The following is a 21820-nucleotide window of genomic DNA, read 5'->3' as shown; positions in this document are numbered from 1 at the left end:
TGTTGAGTGCTGTGTGCTGTTGAGTGCTGTGTGCTGTTGAGTGCTGTGTGCAGTTGAGTGCTGTGTGCAGTTGAGTGCTGTTGAGGGCAGAGTGCTGTTGAGGGCAGAGTGCTGTTGAGGGCAGAGTGCTGTTGAGGGCAGAGTGCTGTTGAGGGCAGAGTGCTGTTGAGGGCAGAGTGCTGTTGAGGGCAGAGTGCTGTTGAGGGCAGAGTGCTGTTGAGGGCAGAGTGCTGTTGAGGGCAGAGTGCTGTTGAGGGCAGAGTGCTGTTGAGGGCAGAGTGCTGTTGAGGGCAGAGTGCTGTTGAGGGCAGAGTGCTGTTGAGGGCAGAGTGCTGTTGAGGGCAGAGTGCTGTGTGCTGTTCAGTGCTGTGTGCTGTTGAGTGCTGTGTGCTGTTGAGTGATGTGTGCTGTTGAGTGCTGTGTGCTGTTGAGTGCTGTGTGCTGTTGAGTGCTGTGTGCTGTTGAGTGTTGTGTGCTGTTGAGTGCTGTGTGCTGTTGAGTGCTGTGTGCTGTTGAGTGCTGTGTGCTGTTGAGTGCTGTTGAGTGCTGTGTGCTGTTGAGTGCTGTTGAGTGCTGTGTGCTGTTGAGTGCTGTGTGCTGTTGAGTGCTGTTGAGTGCTGTGTGCTGTTGAGTGCTGTTGTGTGCTGTTGAGTGCTGTTGAGGGCAGAGTGCTGTTGAGTGCTGTTATGTGCTGGGTGCTGTTGAGGGCAGAGTGCTGTTGTGGGCAGAGTGCTGTTGAGGGCAGAGTGCTGTGTGCTGTTCAGTGCTGTGTGCTGTTGAGTGCTGTGTGCTGTTGAGTGCTGTGTGCTGTTGAGTGCTGTGTGCTGTTGAGTGCTGTGTGCTGTTGAGTGCTGTGTGCTGTTGAGTGCTGTGTGCTGTTGAGTGCTGTGTGCTGTTGAGTGCTGTTGAGTGCTGTTGAGTGCTGTGTGCTGTTGAGTGCTGTTGAGTGCTGTGTGCTGTTGAGTGCTGTTGAGTGCTGTGTGCTGTTGAGTGCTGTTGAGTGCTGTGTGCTGTTGAGTGCTGTGTGCTGTTGAGTGCTGTTGAGTGCTGTGTGCTGTTGAGTGCTGTTGAGTGCTGTGTGCTGTTGAGTGCTGTTGAGTGCTGTGTGCTGTTGAGTGCTGTGTGCTGTTGAGTGCTGTGTGCTGTTGAGTGCTGTTGAGTGCTGTGTGCTGTTGAGTGCTGTTGAGTGCTGTGTGCTGTTGAGTGCTGTGTGCTGTTGAGTGCTGTGTGCTGTTGAGTGCTGTGTGCTGTTGAGTGCTGTTATGTGCTGGGTGCTGATGAGTGCTGTGTGCTGGGTGCTGATGAGTGCTGTGTGCTGTTGAGTGCTGTGTGCTGTTGAGTGCTGTGTGCTGTTGAGTGCTGTGTGCTGTTGAGTGCTGTGTGCTGTTGAGTGCTGTGTGCTGTTGAGTGCTGTGTGCTGTTGAGTGCTGTGTGCTGAGTGCTGTGTGCTGTTGAGTGCTGTTGAGTGCTGTGTGCTGTTGAGTGCTGTGTGCTGTTGAGTGCTGTGTGCTGTTGAGTGCTGTTGAGTGCTGTGTGCTGTTGAGTGCTGTGTGCTGTTGAGTGCTGTGTGCTGTTGAGTGCTGTTATGTGCTGATGAGTGCTGTGTGCTGTTGAGTGCTGTTATGTGCTGGGTGCTGATGAGTGCTGTGTGCTGTTGAGGGCAGAGTGCTGTGTGCTGTTGAGTGCTGTGTGCTGTTGAGTGCTGTGTGCTGTTGAGTGCTGTGTGCTGTTGAGTGCTGTGTGCTGTTGAGTGCTGTGTGCTGTTGAGTGCTGTTGAGTGCTGTGTGCTGTTGAGTGCTGTGTGCTGTTGAGTGCTGTTGAGTGCTGTGTGCTGTTGAGTGCTGTGTGCTGTTGAGTGCTGTGTGCTGTTGAGTGCTGTGTGCTGTTGAGTGCTGTGTGCTGTTGAGTGCTGTTATGTGCTGGGTGCTGTTGAGTGCTGTGTGCTGTTGAGTGCTGTTATGTGCTGGGTGCTGTTATGTGCTGGGTGCTGTTGAGTGCTGTTGAGTGCTGTGTGCTGTTGAGTGCTGTGTGCTGTTGAGTGCTGTGTGCTGTTGAGTGCTGTTGAGTGCTGTGTGCTGTTGAGTGCTGTGTGCTGTTGAGTGCTGTGTGCTGTTGAGTGCTGTTATGTGCTGATGAGTGCTGTGTGCTGTTGAGTGCTGTTATGTGCTGGGTGCTGATGAGTGCTGTGTGCTGTTGAGGGCAGAGTGCTGTGTGCTGTTGAGTGCTGTGTGCTGTTGAGTGCTGTGTGCTGTTGAGTGCTGTGTGCTGTTGAGTGCTGTGTGCTGTTGAGTGCTGTGTGCTGTTGAGTGCTGTTGAGTGCTGTGTGCTGTTGAGTGCTGTGTGCTGTTGAGTGCTGTTGAGTGCTGTGTGCTGTTGAGTGCTGTGTGCTGTTGAGTGCTGTGTGCTGTTGAGTGCTGTGTGCTGTTGAGTGCTGTGTGCTGTTGAGTGCTGTTATGTGCTGGGTGCTGTTATGTGCTGGGTGCTGTTGAGTGCTGTGTGCTGTTGAGGGCAGAGTGCTGTGTGCTGTTGAGTGCAGTGTGCTGTTGAGTGCTGTGTGCTGTTGAGTGCTGTGTGCTGTTGAGTGCTGTGTGCTGTTGAGTGCTGTGTGCTGTTGAGTGCTGTGTGCTGTTGAGTGCTGTGTGCTGTTGAGTGCTGTGTGCTGTTGAGTGCTGTGTGCTGTTGAGTGCTGTTATGTGCTGGGTGCTGTTATGTGCTGGGTGCTGTTGAGTGCTGTGTGCTGTTGAGGGCAGAGTGCTGTGTGCTGTTGAGTGCAGTGTGCTGTTGAGTGCTGTGTGCTGTTGAGTGCTGTGTGCTGTTGAGTGCTGTGTGCTGTTGAGTGCTGTGTGCTGTTGAGTGCTGTGTGCTGTTGAGTGCTGTGTGCTGTTGAGTGCTGTGTGCTGTTGAGTGCTGTTATGTGCTGGGTGCTGTTATGTGCTGGGTGCTGTTATGTGCTGGGTGCTGTTGAGTGCTGTGTGCTGTTGAGGGCAGAGTGCTGTGTGCTGTTGAGTGCAGAGTGCTGTTGAGTGCTGTTGAGTGCAGAGTGCTGTGTGCTGTTGAGTGCTGTGTGCTGTTGAGTGCTGTGTGCTGTTGAGTGCTGTGTGCTGTTGAGGGCAGAGTGCTGTTGAGGGCATAGGGCAGTTGAGTGCTGTTGAGTGCTGAGTGCAGTTGAGTGCAGAGTGATGTGTGCTGTTGATAGTGTGTGCTGTGTGCTGGTGAGTGCTGTGTGATGTTGAGGGCAGACTGCTGTTGGGGGCAGAGTGCTGTTGGGGGCAGAGTGCTGTTGGGGGCAGAGTGCTGTTGGGGGCAGAGTGCTGTTGGGGGCAGAGTGCTGTTGGGGGCAGAGTGCTGTTGGGGGCAGAGTGCTGTTGGGGGCAGAGTGCAGTTGGGGGCAGAGTGCAGTTGGGGGCAGAGTGCTGTTGAGTGCAGAGTGCTGTTGAGTGCAGAGTGCTGTTGAATGCAGAGTGCTGTTGAGTGCAGTGTGCTGTTGAGTGCTGTTGAGTGCAGAGTGCTGTTGAGTGCAGAGTGCTGTTGAGTGCAGAGTGCAGAATGCTGCTGAGTGCAGAGTGCAGAATGCTGCTGAGTGCAGAATCCTGTTGAGTGCAGAGTGCTGTTGAGTGCTGTTGAGGGCAGAGTGCTGTTGAGTGCTGTTGAGGGCAGAGTGCTGTTGAGTGCTGTTGAGGGCAGAGTGCTGTTGAGTGCTGTTGAGGGCAGAGTGCTGTTGATTGCTGTTATGTGCTGGGTGCTGTTGAGGGCAGAGTGCTGTTGAGGGCAGAGTGCTGTTGAGGGCAGAGTGCTGTTGAGGGCAGAGTGCTGTTGAGGGCAGAGTGCTGTTGAGGGCAGAGTGCTGTTGAGGGCAGAGTGCTGTTGGGGGCAGAGTGCTGTTGGGGGCAGAGTGCTGTTGGGGGCAGAGTGCTGTTGGGGGCAGAGTGATGTTGGGGGCAGAGTGCTGTTGGGGGCAGAGTGCTGTTGAGTGCAGAGTGCTGTTGAGTGCAGAGTGCTGTTGAGTGCAGAGTGCTGTTGAGTGCAGAGTGCTGTTGAGTGCAGAGTGCTGTTGAGTGCAGAATGCTGCTGAGTGCAGAGTGCAGAATGCTGCAGAGTGCAGAATCCTGTTGAGTGCAGAGTGCTGTTAAGTGCTGTTGAGGGCAGAGTGTTGTTAAGTGCTGTTGAGTGCAGAGTGCTGTTAAGTGCTGTTGAGTGCAGAGTGCTGTTGAGTGCAGAGTGCTGTTGAGTGCAGAGTGCTGTTGAGTGCAGAATGCTGTTGAGTGCAGAATGCTGTTGAGTGCAGAATGCTGCTGAGTGCAGAGTGCAGAATGCTGCTGAGTGCAGAGTGCAGAATGCTGCTGAGTGCAGAGTGCAGAATGCTGCTGAGTGCAGAGTGCAGAATCCTGTTGAGTGCAGAGTGCTGTTAAGTGCTGTTGAGGGCAGAGTGCTGTTAAGTGCTGTTGAGGGCAGAGTGCTGTTAAGTGCTGTTGAGGGCAGAGTGCTGTTGCGGGCAGAGTGCTGTTGCGGGCAGAGTGCTGTTGAGGGCAGAGTGCTGTTGAGTGCAGAGTGCTGTTGAGTGCAGAGTGCTGTTGAGTGCAGAGTGCTGTTGAGTGCAGAGTGCTGTTGAGTGCAGAGTGCTGTGTGCTGTTGAGTGCAGAGTGCTGTTGAGTGCTGTTGAGTGCAGAGTGCTGTGTGTTGTTGAGTGCTGTGTGTTGTTGAGTGCTGTGTGCTGTTGAGGGCAGAGTGATGTGTGCTGTTGAGGCCAGAGTGCTGTTGAGTGCAGAGTGCTGTTGAGTGCAGAGTGCTGTTGAGTGCTGTTGAGTGCAGAGTGCTGTGTGCTGTAGAGTGCAGAGTGCTGTTGAGTGCAGAGTGCTGTGTGCTGTTGAGTGCTGTGTGCTGTTGAGTGCTGTGTGCTGTTGAGTGCTGTGTGCTGTTGAGGGCAGAGTGCTGTTGAGGGCATAGGGCAGTTGAGTGCTGTTGAGTGCTGAGTGCAGTTGAGTGCAGAGTGATGTGTGCTGTTGATAGTGTGTGCTGTGTGCTGGTGAGTGCTGTGTGATGTTGAGGGCAGACTGCTGTTGGGGGCAGAGTGCTGTTGGGGGCGGAGTGCTGTTGGGGGCAGAGTGCTGTTGGGGGCAGAGTGCTGTTGGGGCAGAGTGCTGTTGGGGGCAGAGTGCTGTTGGGGGCAGAGTGCAGTTGGGGGCAGAGTGCAGTTGGGGGCAGAGTGCTGTTGAGTGCAGAGTGCTGTTGAATGCAGAGTGCTGTTGAGTGCAGTGTGCTGTTGAGTGCTGTTGAGTGCAGAGTGCTGTTGAGTGCAGAGTGCTGTTGAGTGCAGAGTGCTGTTGAGTGCAGAGTGCTGTTGAGTGCAGAGTGCTGTTGAGTGCAGAGTGCAGAATGCTGCAGAGTGCAGAATGCTGCAGAGTGCAGAATGCTGCAGAGTGCAGAATGCTGCAGAGTGCAGAATGCTGCAGAGTGCAGAATCCTGTTGAGTGCAGAGTGCTGTTAAGTGCTGTTGAGGGCAGAGTGCTGTTGAGTGCTGTTGAGGGCAGAGTGCTGTTGAGTGCTGTTGAGGGCAGAGTGCTGTTGAGTGCTGTTGAGGGCAGAGTGCTGTTGAGTGCTGTTGAGGGCAGAGTGCTGTTGAGTGCTGTTATGTGCTGGGTGCTGTTGAGGGCAGAGTGCTGTTGAGGGCAGAGTGCTGTTGAGGGCAGAGTGCTGTTGAGGGCAGAGTGCTGTTGAGGGCAGAGTGCTGTTGAGGGCAGAGTGCTGTTGGGGGCAGAGTGCTGTTGGGGGCAGAGTGATGTTGGGGGCAGAGTGATGTTGGGGGCAGAGTGCTGTTGGGGGCAGAGTGCTGTTGAGTGCAGAGTGCTGTTGAGTGCAGAGTGCTGTTGAGTGCAGAATGCTGCTGAGTGCAGAGTGCAGAATGCTGCAGAGTGCAGAATCCTGTTGAGTGCAGAGTGCTGTTAAGTGCTGTTGAGGGCAGAGTGCTGTTAAGTGCTGTTGAGTGCAGAGTGCTGTTAAGTGCTGTTGAGTGCAGAGTGCTGTTGAGTGCAGAGTGCTGTTGAGTGCAGAGTGCTGTTGAGTGCAGAGTGCTGTTGAGTGCAGAGTGCTGTTGAGTGCAGAATGCTGTTGAGTGCAGAATGCTGCTGAGTGCAGAATGCTGCTGAGTGCAGAGTGCAGAATGCTGCTGAGTGCAGAGTGCAGAATCCTGTTGAGTGCAGAGTGCAGAATGCTGTTGAGTGCAGAGTGCTGTTAAGTGCTGTTGAGGGCAGAGTGCTGTTGAGTGCTGTTGAGGGCAGAGTGCTGTTAAGTGCTGTTGCGGGCAGAGTGCTGTTGCGGGCAGAGTGCTGTTGCGGGCAGAGTGCTGTTGCGGGCAGAGTGCTGTTGAGGGCAGAGTGCTGTTGAGTGCAGTGCTGTGTGTTGTTGAGTGCTGTGTGCTGTTGAGGGCAGAGTGATGTGTGCTGTTGAGGGCAGAGTGCTGTGTGCTGTTGAGGGCAGAGTGCTGTGTGCTGTTGAGGGCAAAGTGCTGTGTGCTGTTGAGTGCTGTGTGCTGTTGAGGGCCGAGTGCTGTGTGCTGTTGAGGGCAGAGTGCTGTGTGCTGTTGAGGGCAGAGTGCTGTGTGCTGTTGAGGGCAGAGTGCTGTGTGCTGTTGAGGGCAGAGTGCTGTGTACTGTTGAGGGCAGAGTGCTGTTGAGTGCTGTTGAGGGCAGAGTGCTGTTGAGGGCAGAGTGCTGTTGAGGGCAGAGTGTTGTTGAGGGCAGAGTGTTGTTGAGTGCTGTGTGCTGCTGAGTGTGTGACTATGTGACAGTGTGTGACTATGCAGGGTGACATTGGGAGTGTGCGGGTGAGCAGTGTGTGAATGTTACGGGGCAGTGTGTGAGTGTGCAGAAAACACCACACACACATACACCACACACACATAACGCACACACAAACCACACACCTCAGTCTCTCAACACCACACACTTGTCACCACTCAACACAACACACTCACCACCACACTCACTCCCCAGGCTCACCCCCACAGACTCACCAGCACACACTCACCAGCACACAGAAAACAACACACACAACAACACACCCCCAGCCGTCAATGAATGCTTTCACCATGCACAAACACCAACAGCCATCATCCATCTGTGCACGCTTTTACCAAGCACACACCCACCAGCCGTCAGTGCACCCTTCCACCAGGCACACACACCTCCAGCCGGCAGTGCACTTTTCCACCAAGCAATCGCAGTATGGTACACTTTACTTTTACACAAATTCATATAAAGCACAGCATGCCACCATTGGTAAAATTACAATTCAACCAACATACTTCCACTACACACCACATGCACACACTCCATAACACATGGCAAAAAGACATTGGCATTTACAATGCCATTAGCTCAAACTCAAATAAATCCGAGCCCGATTGCATTTCTAATGCTTGTTTATTTTACTTGCATCTCCTTTCGATTGGCTTTTTCATCGTTGGTTAAAAATTTTGGACCTTATTCTTTATGCAACTTCTTTTTTCTATGGGACTATCAGCCTGATTCATCAAAGACCCGTTTTGCGAGTCTTTAATAGCGATTCATAAGGAATCGCTATTAAGGACTTGCAAAACGGGATTCATGTAGGAATTGCAAAAAATATTGCGATTCCTACATGTTCCTTATTTGCGAGTAGCAAATTGCTAATCGCAAATAAGGAATAACTCCCCATGCATTCCTATGGGCCTACAGGCCCATAGGAATGAATGGGGAGTTATTCCTTATTTGCGATTAGCAATTAGCTACTCGCAAATAAGGATGCGATTTCAAGGGTGCAGGGGTGTCCAAAGGACACCCTGTAGCACCCCTGAAATGTAATCTACATTGGTGTTGCGCACACACATGTCCAAAGGACATGTGTGTGTGTAACATGCAACTTAGAAAAATGCATTTAAATGCATTTTTCTAAGTTTTTGCTATTTACCACGAGGTCTGACCTCTCGGTAAATAGCGGCCCAAAATTGTGATTTCGCAATTTTAAAATGATTCATGAATTGCATTTAAGGAATCTCAAATAGAGATTCCTTAAATGCAATTCTTCGCAAATGTGCGAATTCTTTAATAGCGAATTTTGCATTTGGGATGATGAATCCCAAATGCAAAAATTGCACTCGCAAAAGGCAAGATTCTGAGAATCTTGCCCTTTGCGAGTGCAATTTAGCTTGATGAATCAGGCTGTATGTTTTTTACTTTTTTCATTGACTCCTGCTTAGTCTGATAACCTTCACCATTTCGACACTCTCAGCCTCCCAGTAGTTGGCCTTTACTCACCTAGGCTATTTTAGGCCCATTTCACCCTTGTATTTTTTATCACAAGGTTCCTTTTCCTGTTGCTTTCTTCCTGGTAATGGCTCTTAACTCCCTTTTTCAGGCTTCTAATCGACTAGTATAATTTCTTCATTCTTCGCCGGTTTTCTTTTGTTGAGGGTTGTGATTTTCTCACCCCCTCTCTCTTTCCTTCTATTTATTAGTACTATGTTGCCGATTGCTCAGCCCCATACCGCTTATGTTCATGAATATCGGGTGTTGGAAAGTAGGTTACTGGTACGGGCAAATGTAGGTCTGCCACTGGCAATAAGGCCACTAACACATGATAGGACTCAAAATAAGTCTTAGAAAATGATTCCTTTGCTCAACCCTTGGTAACGTGGCTGCGAGCAGACAGGCTTAACTTCAAAGACAGGTATGTAAAGCATTCAAAAGCACCATTTCAGTAAATAATTAAGACACAACACAAAATCCAGCACCAATTTATAAAAATAGGTAACATTTTTATCTTTTAAATTACACCAAAATGAAAATAATCCACTGTTATAGAGATATGAATTTTTAAAGATTAGTCACTTTCTAGTGCTTAGCAACCAACAGCGCCCCTTTAAGTCATTTTGTTTTCTCTGTCAGGGACACACGTTTATAAATTGTTTTGAAGAATTCTCACCACTGTACTGGGCCGCCTTCTTCAGCAAGCGAGGTCCAGTTAGAACACCTTCCTGGCGTTCTGCTTGCGGGTACCAAAGTATCCAACACACAATCCAAGGTTCTGGAATCTCCAAGAGGGTCCTTGAAAGTGTGAAACTTCAATTCCGCAATCCACTTGAACAAAACCCTTACATATCCACTGGTACTCCAGGCTTTGAATTCTTTGTGGGACTGTCCAGGTGAGCTCTGTTAACCTGTAGCTTGCAGGGAGTTCCACTCTTGAGTCTTTTGGCAGCAAGGTAATCCACAGGGCTGTAGTTTCAGATGGTGCATTCTTCATAGGTCAGGCCTTAGAGTTCCTTGCACAGCAAACTTCAGCAGGACACTTCTTGCTTCATTCAGTTTCAAGCAGCAGATCTGGAGGGCTCTGCCCCTCTTAGATACTTATTCAAAATTCTCTGGGTCAAGCACCAGGTCACTGCTGACCAATGAGAGCAGGGCAACTCCTCATAGTTATGACCACATCCTGTGGAGTGTGGCATTAGTTTGTCCCAGAGTGCATCATATTCCCAATCCATAATGGCTGATTTTCCAGCAAGGCGGTAAGAGCTGGCTAAACACACGCTAAACCCACCCCCTGTGATGTCTTATTTCCATGGACTCTCCCCCTACCATCTGCACATACCTTCCTTAAGCCTAGCTCTGACTCTGGGTCAAGACTGTCATAGTGGACTGAAACACAGGCCTCCCCCTGCCTTTGAAGAGCATAGTTTACGACGCCACCTCCTGGCCTGGCATTCCTAACAGCACACTGCCCTCCCAGCAACCTGGCTAATCCACTTAACTCTGACCAATCAGGGCAGACCACCGAAAGGCTGAATTTGGATTTACAAACAAGAAAGTCTCATAACTTATTGTATGTACACTTTAGGAGAAATTCAACAATATAATATTGTTGGATTTACTACTACCATTCTGGGAAGTCTTTGAATGGTCCGGCTAGTCCTCTCCTATCAATATTTATTAATCAATCACTTCCTAGCATGTTAACCTGTGGGCCATGGGGTTTGCAATGGAGAAAATGACCTGGGCCAATTTTCAAGAACCAGGGCTTATAAAACCATATTTAATAAGTATATCTCTAATTTATACAGGACCCCCACCGCCTGTGCAACTAGGGGAGACTTCAGGGGTTCTGAATCTGCAGAAATCATGCTGATTATCCTTACCCAATTCTTCTAGCATCAAAGTCGAATTTGAGCAGCTCTTTAACACAATATGGGGAGTGAAATGTAAAATTTCACTTTACCCTGGCATATAAAAACTCATTTTATAAGGGCGCTCCTTATAGATAACTGACCCTTCACCCCTGGGATACCTAGGGGTGACCCTGGGGGTCCCTAATATGCAAAAACATGGTAGGGTTTTCATTTTTAAGGGCCCCTACCCCTAAAGTCGAGTTTAGGCACGATTTAAGGTTTAAAAGCTGTCCTGGCCACCAGGGATGCTTTTAAACTGACCTCAGGCTTCAGCACTGCACACATGCTAGTGCAGAAAATCTGCTGGCCTCTAAACTGCCATGCCCCAGGATACTGGAGACTTCTAGGTAGTTTCAATTCCCTGCCCTATTACATACTTATGGGGTAGGTCAGGCCAATTACAGGGGTACCCCACCACACCATAGTGTACCCTAGTGTATGTTGGGTGTCTTAACTGTATTCTAATGTGCTCCTTTTAGTTTGCCACTGGCCCTGGTTAAACAGAGCCCAGGGTCAGTCAGAGTCAGTTACCACCAGTTCCAGTCAGGAAAAAGGTGGGGGGTGCCCAGGGCACAGGATGACTTTGCAACACCGGGGTGATGCTGCTTTCGATCTTTCATCAATATATTTTTATATATTACTGTATTATCTACTATCAGTATGGCAATGCCAAGATATTTATATATCTACAGCATCTGTGTCGCCATTTCGAGATAGCTTTCGAAAAACTTTTGTATGCATTGCTTTTCTTCTCCACCTCTCTGTGGTTCTCCCTTGGGTGTTTCTAGAGGTGATCCTCCGTCTGGAGTTCTCCAAGGACAAGACTTGTTTTTGTTTTGTCCTCGCAGATTTGAGGCGGAAGCACGCCTTGTGCTTCCTCCACATTATAGGTGTTCAAGATTTCTTCTCGGTGTTTCACCCCAGATAGTCTCAATTACTGTTGGTACGCGGAGCTTTGCACTCTTATGGTTCCTGTGGCCCTGATCTTCTGGGCTTCAGCTATTCATCGTTCCTATTCCCACCTGGGGTCTGAGTAATTTGTCAAATAGTATTGATTAGTGTCTTTCGACATGTTGGTTTTCCATTTCCATGGGTTCTACTTACCCATGATTCCCCTTCCCCATCTCTGTTATTACTGGTATTGTCTGTGGTTCTTCCACGTTGCTTATGGTGTGGTGTATTGTCCTTCTCACCTGATTTTCTCACTCCACTGGTCTTTTCTGTCTTTCAGCTGACTGGTTGGTTATAGGTATGGATTTTTGGTAAGGTCAGTTCTCAGACCCACCTACAGGGGTGTTGTGGTATCTAATTCCAAGGTAAGGAATCTGTGGCTAGATGTCACTATCAGATGGACAAGTTACTTACCTTCGGTTATGCCTTATCTGGCAGAGACATAGTCTAGCCGCAGATTGCTTACTGACCCACCTATTCTCCCTGTCTGTGAACTGATTTCTTCTTTTCTACAAGATCGATTTCTTGAAATTATTTTATAGTACATTACCACTTTTGGTGGTTGATTCATTATATAGTATGTTGCCACTTGTAGTAGTTCATTCAAAGATGTATCTGTCTTTTTGCCACACTGTTTCCATAACTAGTTTCTATGGGGGCTCCGTGTTTTCGCATGGAAATTAGTCACAAAAGAAACTGACGTCAGCGTGTCGGGGAAGGAGTTTTATGGAATCAGTCGATATCACATCTGGTGGACGACGTAGCTACGGAGTCGCACGACTCACTCAACCAACACATAAAAGTTCTACTAGAAATAGTTTCAAGATCCAGTCTGGTGCTTGGGGAGAGTTCTAAGGGAAGAAATCTGCGTCTAGATGATGTTTTCTACCAGGTGTTGCCGAAGGCAAGTAATTTGTCCATCAATACTTGTATTATGGTGATTTGGCTTCAGCAGTTTCATATGAAGTCAAATGTTCCCCATCCGCCAACTGTCCTACCACTCAAATGAACAGAAGTGGGCATTCTTCCATGGAGAGGACATGGCTCTGGTGGTGTCTAGGAACAGTTACTGGAATCCCACTAGTCAAATAGCCACTAGGCTAGCTATAGAAGGGCAGAGGCTGGTCAAGGTACCAGTACACCCTTATAACCACAGATGACACAAAACGTGGTGGGGACCTGTACCCTGAGTCCACTGGCCGTAACCTAAAGTCTCTAATAGCAGGACATCTGTGGGAACGTTGCTGCTTACTACAGGTGCAGGAAAAGCCAAAGCTGGCGTCTGTACAAGTTCTGTACCTGGGACCAAAGGCTCAGATTAGAAGTTCTTCAACAGGTCATTAATCTTCAGCTACAGGTGGTAACTTTAAGCACCTCCAAACTCGCAAAGCATAGGGGAGAGGGTAAGTAATGAAGCACTCTCCCCTTCAGTGAAAGTAAGAACCTTCCCCTGTTCCCCACTCTGTGGATGTGCAGCGAACTTCCATATCTTGAGCAACTCTCAAATCTTTTTGTGCTTCAAAGTAGTTGTGCTTCCATAGCCATCTCTCACAGTCCTCGCAGATAGTTGGTTCTATGCTCGGATTCTGCATAGTCCTTTGCCTGGTGAACTGAAGCCCTGCTTCTTACGTTAGACTGTCAGATTCCTTTTCACATGCACTCCGTCACAGAAGGACTTTCTCAAATCCAGATTCTGTTGATGTGTCTGACAGGGAGAATGGCAATTGAAAGACATTTCTCTCCTAGATCACTGATTACTCAACCACACTGGTGTGTGACCTTTCTCAAAAACTGTGTGTAACATTGAAGAACACACTGGCTAATGAAGCCAGTCTTTTATCATTCCTTGAAGGACATGCTGATGCAACACTGGGTCTGCTACCTTTGAAATCTGGGTGAACTTCCAATTCTGACAGCATAATTATTCCTGTATGGTTACTGCTTGATCACTACATGGGGTGAGCCTTTTGACCTCCTCCCCTGTCTCTTGATACCTGTGTGTACTATCCCCTGGGAGGAATGTTAATTAACTCCAAGCCAGGGGGCACTGACCATCACCTAGCCGAAGGAAAGTCTGAGCTAAACACAGGTAAAGACAGGTACTTTCCCTACCCACCAAGTCTCAGCAATGATTAGGGACTGGGATTGGGGAGCTGGAATGCCCAATAGAACAGATACTACCTTGGTTTGCCTTAAACACAATGTCTACCAATCCATACTGGTCCAGTGAACACACTTTCTCTCAAAACGCATGTCCCAGGTATGATAGAGGCCACAAGAACCCAGATAAGGGAAACTGCATGGAGTTTATCTGGCGGGAGCTTGTATGCATCCCTTCCCAAGGGTTACAGGTACTCCTGACTATAGATTAATGCTACTTCCACTATCAGTCGACCTCAGGGCCAAGCTCTAGGGTTGCAGTCAATATAAAATGGAGACCCTCCATGGACATGCATGATTATCATGTTCACTAAGGTAAAAATCCCCAAAACCTTCCAGTTACATGCCAGGAATTCAACACAGGGCATGGTAGCACCATCTTGAGATCCATGCAGAAGACATTGCATCCCAACAAGATCATCTCCCACTAAGCTGTTTTGGTAGCACCAAACCCTCTTCATCTGCAATCTGAACCCTTCCTGAAAGTGACCCTTTGACATCCCCCGATGATCCCAGTGGGTGCCAAGAAAACAAGCTCCTCTGATTAATGTACTTAGATGGCATTCTAGGACTCTGTGAAAGAGCATTTCTTCCTACTGGCTTCAGAGCCATTACCTCAGTTTCTCACAATAATGTATTTTACTTCATGTACTGTCTTCACTCTTCCATTTGTCACTACCTGAATCATCTCAGTAGAATGCCACTAATGCCGTATGTCACAATATCTCCAAATTCTAAACAGCATTTCTGTTGGGCATGCTCATTGCAAATGTGCAAATACAAATAAATGAGTGCTAAATCCGTAAAATAGATGTGAAAAGAGCGGAAACTCTGAGGTAAGCAAACACATATACCCTGCGTTATCCCCATTCAATCTTCCAAGAAGATTAGCGCTCTCACAATCAAAATTGATTTCTCTGTGAAAATGAAAATAACTTTCCTTTGATGCGGTACTTTTATGCTCATTCATCATTTATTGTAAAGATCTGAACCTGACAGCGAAGGTCAGACGTGAGTGGTGTGTTGAACCTTGGCTGACCGTATTAGTCTCCTTTAATTTAGAAAACTATGTGAGTTTTTGGAAGATGCTCTATTCTAGACAGTGAAACGACCATGAAATTTTAAGGGACATTCTCTCATTACCAGACCCCTACACGACTGATGCATGATTTCAGGGTAACTGGTCCAGTAGACTCTTGCCCACATTTACCTTTGGTTGCGGGAAGATGACTCTGGGTGCTGTACTGCTTTGGAGTTGATCTGTTACATACAAGGAGTGCGCGGATGCAAAAATTAAAATGTTTATATTTTAACTATGTGAAATTGGCGGGTGTAGGAAGCTGGCTCTGTATATACTATAATAAAATGAGGTATAGTGTCCACAGAGTCCAGTGGAACTCCAAGGGTAGGCAGTGGTAAAAGTAGATAGCACTTTACTCTCTATTTGTGGTAGTGTGGGCCACCAGTAAGGCTTTATTAGAGGGTAGTGTTAAGCATTTGTTGTATACACTCAGGCAGCAAATGATGTCACACACTCAAAGACTGAACTCAGACCAATTTGTTTGTATCAATAAATATTATTAGAGTATTTTATTTCTAGAACCAAGCAAAGCCTGCTGCAGGTAAGTGAAGTAAATGCTTTGCAAAATCTCATGCAATGTTTTAAAATTGAATGCAGGTTCAAATGCAGTGGAGCGAATTACAGGTAAGTCAATGTTTCAAAATTACTTTTCAGATACTTTTCAGATTACTGTGTACATTACTTTTTAGATTACTTTTCTGATTGCTTTTTCTAATCAGTGTGATATGCCTAGATATCACACTGAGACATCTCCTAGACAAAGGGGAAAGTAATTCACTTTTAGTACATATGCAGTTGTTCAGTGTTCCATACAAAACCAACTCCACACTTCGAACAATTTTCAAGAAAAGCAGTCAATACCCCTCTCCCACTGGAGGGTGACCTAATAGGGGGTGTACCCACCCCAGGGAAGGGACCCATTGTTCCCTACCTGTAACGCCCCTAAATCTAGTATTTACGGGCACCCCTGAACCATGCTTCCTCAGACAAGAAGAAACTACAAGAAGAAGAAGGACCGACTAGCCGTACAGAAGCTAACAAGAGGAAGACGCCCACTGACTAGGACCCAGCCTTAACGGCCTTTCTCCACCTCAAACCTGCTCCTGTGAAATCCTGGTGTGTTCTGCAGCCAGCAACCTCAAAAATCCCGGAGGACCTGCCTGCCTTCAACCCTAAAGACTTTGTCTCCCGTGAACACCGGATTTGTTCATCTGCAACCTCTGGCCCCGGCAGGAAAACGCAAATCCGCACCACTCTGCACCCGCCGTCCACAACCCAGTGGCCTGCTCTTCAGCAGCCACCAACTGGAGGCCCCCTAGCCCCCATTGGATAACATTGGGCCTCAGCACTCTGCACCCGGCCGCCCTAGTGCAGCTGAGGGTGTAACTAGAGTGCATCCTTGACCCTGGGGGACCCCAGGGTCTACCCCCAGATCCTCAACTCCCACTACTGAATACTTACCTCAAAACCGATAACAGTATTTTCCTCCATATGATAACACTGACTGTTTTTCTGTGAAAAGTTTTAAAGTATGGAGTTTGAAAATCTAAATACATTTTTTAAAATTACACTGTTTAACAAAAACGATTTTACTTACCTGTTTACAGGAAATTTCCCAGAGTAGTATCCAGGTATACTACTGTGTGTAAGAAAAGTAATCTCAAAAGTAACTTAACTGTACTCTTACTGAAAATCCCATTCAATGTATATGTACTGCATTCTGAAAAACATTGCATTATCAGTAACACTACTGTAATCAAATCAAAGGACATTTACAATTGCATTACAAACTGTGTTACAATCTGTATATTTACCGCAAAGTACTTATCACTTACCTGTGCCAGGCTTGCTTGGTTCTAGGAAATGAAATAACTAAACGAATATTTTTATACAAAAACAATTGGGCTGAAGTTTAGTCTTTGAGTGTGTGAATTCATTTGTTGACTGAGTGTGTACAACAAATGCTTAACAGTGTCCTCTGATACTGCCTTACTTCTCAACCACACTACCCCAAATACAGGGTGGGGTGCTATCTAACTTTACCTCTGCCTACCTTTGGGGTTCCACTGGACTCTGTGCACAGTATACCTCGCTTTGGTATAGTATATACAGAGCCAGCTTCTTCCAAAGTGCATCAGTAGTCTGGCAAAACGTGTGTGTGTGGGGTAGGGGGTTCCTGCAAAAAAAAAAACAGCTTCCTACAGCGGGCACCAAGGTCAAAGTCAGATTTTTGTCAGCTATGGTAAAATCGATGGCTGAGTGAGGTGTTCATATGTATGAAAATTGTATCAACGTGTATAAAACATGTATCAGTGTGTGTGTGTATATATATATATATATATATATATATATATATATATATATATATATATCCAACATGCACATGTATGACAGTCTCTAGGGTAGTTGGACCTGGTAAATTATGTTCTACTTTAATTTTTTGGTGTGACTTTTGCCTTCGCTATTAGTAATACTTTATTGACTTATCATGTGAGGATATTGATGATGCCTCCGTTCCAGAGAACAATTGGTGAACACTGGTACTTTTCAATGAAGAATACTTTAAATTTCTTAAAAGGTTCTTAAACACAGTCTTGTATTTCAACAAGTCACATTCTCTCCTCCTTAATAACAGTCAAGGCGTTGTGAGGCATTGAACCATTTCTCCGTGTCCATTTCATTGTTATAAAGGTCGCGGGAAGAAACGTGCGTCAGACAGCAGCAAAAACTCCTCGGCTGACAGCTCGCAGATCGAGGAGGCACAGGAGACCGAAAACACAGAGGCTGACAAAACACAGGCTGAGAAGACACAGGCTGAGAAGGTATAGCACTAATGCCAAGATGGTACAGTAGATGTGAATACTTTTCTGCATGCTGCACATTGTAGCTATATTTGCTCTGCTGACACCAATCCTTAATGCAAGCTTCCAAGCCCATCTACTATCTTTTCCCATGCCCTGCATGAGTAGCCTATCCATAATTCATCTTTCTTTGCATTATGGTACTTATAACCATGCAAAAAAACAAAACTACAAGTACTAGAATGGAAAGTGGAATCCAGTGTGGGCGTAGAGACTCACGCCTATCTTGGAATGCCATGTACGTTGTTGAGTTCTTAGAGGATACCCCTTTCGTCTGTGCCCCCCTTGTGCTCTATATGGTCTCTTCCCTGCACTGCTAACATACTGCCACCAAGCCTGATCATTAACTCTCACTGATCCCCTTCTCATTCTTTGCCTTCTGAGACCTACAGGCCTATGTTCATTACAGATAAAAAAGACAAGTGTCAGAATTTTAAAGTAACATCCAGGAGTGGATTAGATCCACAACCTTCTTCCTCCCTGTACACCAGTACGGTGAAAGCTTCAGAGCTCCCAGCAGCACAACTCCATTATTTTGGCCCACTGTATGCTTTTGTAAAGCAGTAGTGAGTCATCCACGGAGTCTTCACAGTGCCCTATGGGAACCGGCATCACAGTACTTGGATATCCCAAAAAATGTTAAGAATTACTATATTCTGACTTGGAAGAATCCCTTCTGTTCTGGCATGCGATGGGTGTTGGGATCTTAGTTCTGAGTAGCTCACAACACAACCACAAGTCTGGTAATAAGTTAAAGCGAGCCACTCTTTCGGATTACAGTTCAGGGAGTTAAAAAGTCTGCTGCAGAGATTTGCTCTACCTTCAAGTGGGCAGTTTCACGTTCCAGAAGGACCAAATCTGCTTTTAATAAAATTTTAAATATGTCTATGTATAGTATAGAATTATTATTAAATCCCCGAAGGAAATTTGCTTAACAACGTGGTATAGAAATACTTCCAGTTTCACTCATATATCCAAAGTACGTATATAAACCTTTTTAGAATGTGGTTTAAAAGTTTTCAAAGGCATTAAAGCTTATACAAACATCTTACAGTCTGTATGTTATATAAGAAGAGTTTAAGGTTAGATAGTAATATACTAGGTAGTTGAGCGCCTGCCACAGAAAACCGTCTAACCTACAGGTTATAGTTTTCCTTCCCAATTAGATAGTTAATGGGGTTGAGTCTCTGTTATAGAAATCTGGGTGTAACCATCAGGTAACAAGTTCCAATATCAGTTATTTTGCTTGGTTGGCTAATGCACCTGCACCCGGATATATGTATGTAAGCTGTAGGTTGTTTTTACCTATGGGGGTACTAGGACATCTGCCCCTCTATCTCAGTGTGTCTATGTTCATGTGTCTGTCAAATTCTGCTTCGGAAGGGGTTGTGAGTGATTGAGCTGCAGTTTTTTTGTCCCCATCACAGTGAGATACCTCACATTAAGAATGTAACCACTGCAGTATCTGTTTCCCTTGAAGGTTATGACTAATGATACAACTACCCATCTAATTCTAGCCTGAAAATAATTCCATTCCTAGTTAGATTTTCAGAGGCTAGCTTTGCAGACCTGCAGGACCAACTGGGCCTTTCACCTTTGAAACAGCGACAGCTGTTTCTTAAATTGTGAGTTAGAACAGAATGGACACAAATTTGCCAAATACTGATCTTAAATTTGGGGTCTCTTTCCGTTTCTGGTATACATGGCAAATAAATTAAAAGATCTTTAGGCGGCAGAGATATAGTTTCTCTTCTCAAACCTCAGTCATATGAACTCTTGCATGTTGGTCCTCTGGAGAAGGTTATGTTCCAATTTGGGAATCCCAGTAGGAGCCCATTGCAGTAGTTCATCTAAGAGTTCTTAAAAAACCAAATGAGACGGTGGCACTGAGCATCAGGGAAATATCAGGCTTTTCCTAAGAAAGGATATTTGAAACAAAATCCTTTTGAAAATTGATTCACCTGAATCTTTATGGATACTATATAAGTGAGAAAGATTTTTGAACTTTAAACTTTGTTTATCGTTGAAATGGTGAATGAGGGAAAAAAAGACTGCAAATTGTTGATTTTTGTTTAGGACTATAAAAGACTAAACTTGAATCATCCAGGGTCTGTGTCCCAGCGGTAGTTGCAAAGCTTACATAAATTCAGTTGGGTTCTATTGGTCCCGCTTCATAGTTGGATATCATCGACATTATACTGAAGGTGGCATGAGGCAATAAGGAATATGTGGGGTTTGCGCAAATATATTAAAAATGCAAGTGAAGCAATGGAGACTTATGGGGAAACACACAGGACACTGCTGAAATCGGGGATTGAAAGGACCCTAGTGTCTTCTGTTGACCCTTGCTACCCATCAAGGTGGTAAACCAACTGAACATTATTCCTGTAATTCCCATTCATGTTAGAAAGTCAGTTAATTTTCTCCTCCGATCACGGCAGACAACCTAGACAAACCTTTTGTCTTGTACTGCCAAACCAACCGGTAACAGAGCTAAGGGACCCACAATTTTAGGCAAATAATTTCTTTCTCAAGTGCTTCTATTAGTAAAAAGAAGCATATGCATATTTTGAGGGGTTTTAGACATACTTTGATTATTGTAGAATATCCTGGGACTTTGTGTGATATTGGTGTTTAAATGGGTGTCGTAGTCATTGGCTTCTAGCAAAAATGCACCAGTCCTGTTGTTGGCTGTTTCTGATGAATACATCTAACTGAAGGTTCCTCACCTTTTGAATTCCAGCAAGCGCCAGACTGGAATGCAGAATTTTTTCCATGCAATATCTCACATCTTGTAACAGATGGCACCCTTAGAATGCTCAGCCATGGAGTTGTATTTTGGTGCCAATACTGCACTTTGACATCAGTTCCTTTTTTCCTTGCCTTTCAACGTGAATACACAGCTCTTGTACTGAACTTTTTGTCAATGTTCACTGACTCCCAAAAATTGTCATACTCCAGTGTGCATAGTGAAAATATTTGCGCCGAAGACTACAGGGGCGTTGTCTACAGAAAACAGATGTCCGTAACAGATTCACATGACATCTGCCTTTGGTACTTTGGCTTCAAGCAAGACTCGAAGTCCTGTGAGAAGTGCTTCCTTACGCACCCTCATGCTGTCAGGGAGCATTAAGCGAAGCTGTACCTTGCAAATCAAAGGATGTGAAGTTGGTAAACTTTAAAGACTTGGCTCCCCCTCTGATCCTAGTCTCTGACCAGGTCACCGTCCTCTGTTATTCCAAGACGAAGTTGAAAGATAATTCTAGGTGCAAGCAGAAAAAAACTAAGCGGAAATCTAAACCTATTCCAGGGAGAGGTTGCCCAGTCGGTTCTCTAAGAATTCAACTCTAATCCCATTCAACAGTTGTAACGGATGTGCCCTGAAATGTCCCTGGCCATCATTTACCCCGTAGCAGATTGAGGCCTTCAATGAGGAGAAGATGCAGCTTTTTTTGTTGATGATGATTCTGGAGTGCCTTTGTGTCCCATGAATCTGCCGGGGCCTCATGTGAACGCCTTAGGTTTTGGTTCCAGGTCCAACCCCAATGCCAATTTCGATCCAGAGCGGAGTTGAGCTAGATCTCAATTGATTTCACACTATGAGGCCCCCAAAGCCCAGCACCTAAAATGCCCTTTTCTTTATGCAAGTATTACAGATGGCTGGAGGCTAATTTTGGATCTGATTCTGATTCTGTACAGGATATTTAGCTTATTTTCCATGATGAAGATGATGATGAGGAGGCAGAACATTTGCTTTTCCCTCACTACACTGCCTCTGATCAGTACTTAGATTTACAAACTGCTAGTGACCTTGACACGTCTCCTGAGACTAACTTAACTCTCCTTTTGGAGCTATAATTTGGAGAGCCACAGTTGCTTATTGTAGAAACTTAAGCAAATATGTTTACATAAATATTAACATTTCTTCTCCCACAGTGGGATTTTCCTTTGGTTTTTATGTATATGTATGTTTGAACCAATGTACAGCTGTCATTTGAGGTTGCTGGCCCATAAGGCTGTGTTCTTAATTATGATTACTTCAGCACACCACATCAGTGAGCTGCAGCTACTTAAGACATGAATCTTAAGAAAAGCAGGTTTCGCAGTGAGTGCTGCAAACCACACATTTTAAACAACCAGCATTTTGCTGGTATATATATATATTTTTGTTGTTTTTTTTTAAACCTTTATTGTGCATGAAAAGAACAAATACGGGCCCACAACCGTCAGGCCGGACACGGTACATTGAGGCACAAATGCAAATAAAACAGTTCCCCCGCGGCAAGAGGTGGTTTAGCAATAATCAATAAACATCACACTGGAGCGAAACATGGCGCCGGGGAGAAGGAGCATTGAAGGTTAATTTTGAAAATTTTCTGTACGAAACATAAATCAATGAAGAATAAGAACAAAAGAATACTGAGTCCATTGAGTAGCATCATTACAGGAGCGGGAGGCATCATCACTAAAAACCACAAAGGAAATTAATACATCGGACAATATGGCGGTACTAAGAAAACAACAAAATCAGCAGCCAGCATGTATGTACCACCGTCAGCGCCACCCCCT

At 46.1% G+C, this 21820-nt stretch overlaps 1 protein-coding gene across 1 annotated transcript in view; it reads left to right on the top strand.

Moving 5' to 3' along the window:
* Window positions 1-21820, top strand: part of FANCD2 (FA complementation group D2) — a 909275-nt gene that overhangs the window by 413194 nt on the left and 474261 nt on the right. Inside the window, exon 28 of the mRNA XM_078661284.1 lies at window positions 17082-17212. Coding sequence (XP_078517410.1) covers window positions 17082-17212 — 131 coding nt within the window. The remainder of the gene's footprint in view (window positions 1-17081; window positions 17213-21820) is intronic.

Source organism: Lissotriton helveticus, chromosome 9, assembly GCF_964261635.1.
Source record: "Lissotriton helveticus chromosome 9, aLisHel1.1, whole genome shotgun sequence".
NCBI classification, from domain to species: Eukaryota; Metazoa; Chordata; class Amphibia; order Caudata; family Salamandridae; genus Lissotriton; species Lissotriton helveticus.
The sequence above is the reverse complement of the archived record's forward strand: the minus strand, read 5'-3'. Positions and strand labels throughout refer to the sequence as shown.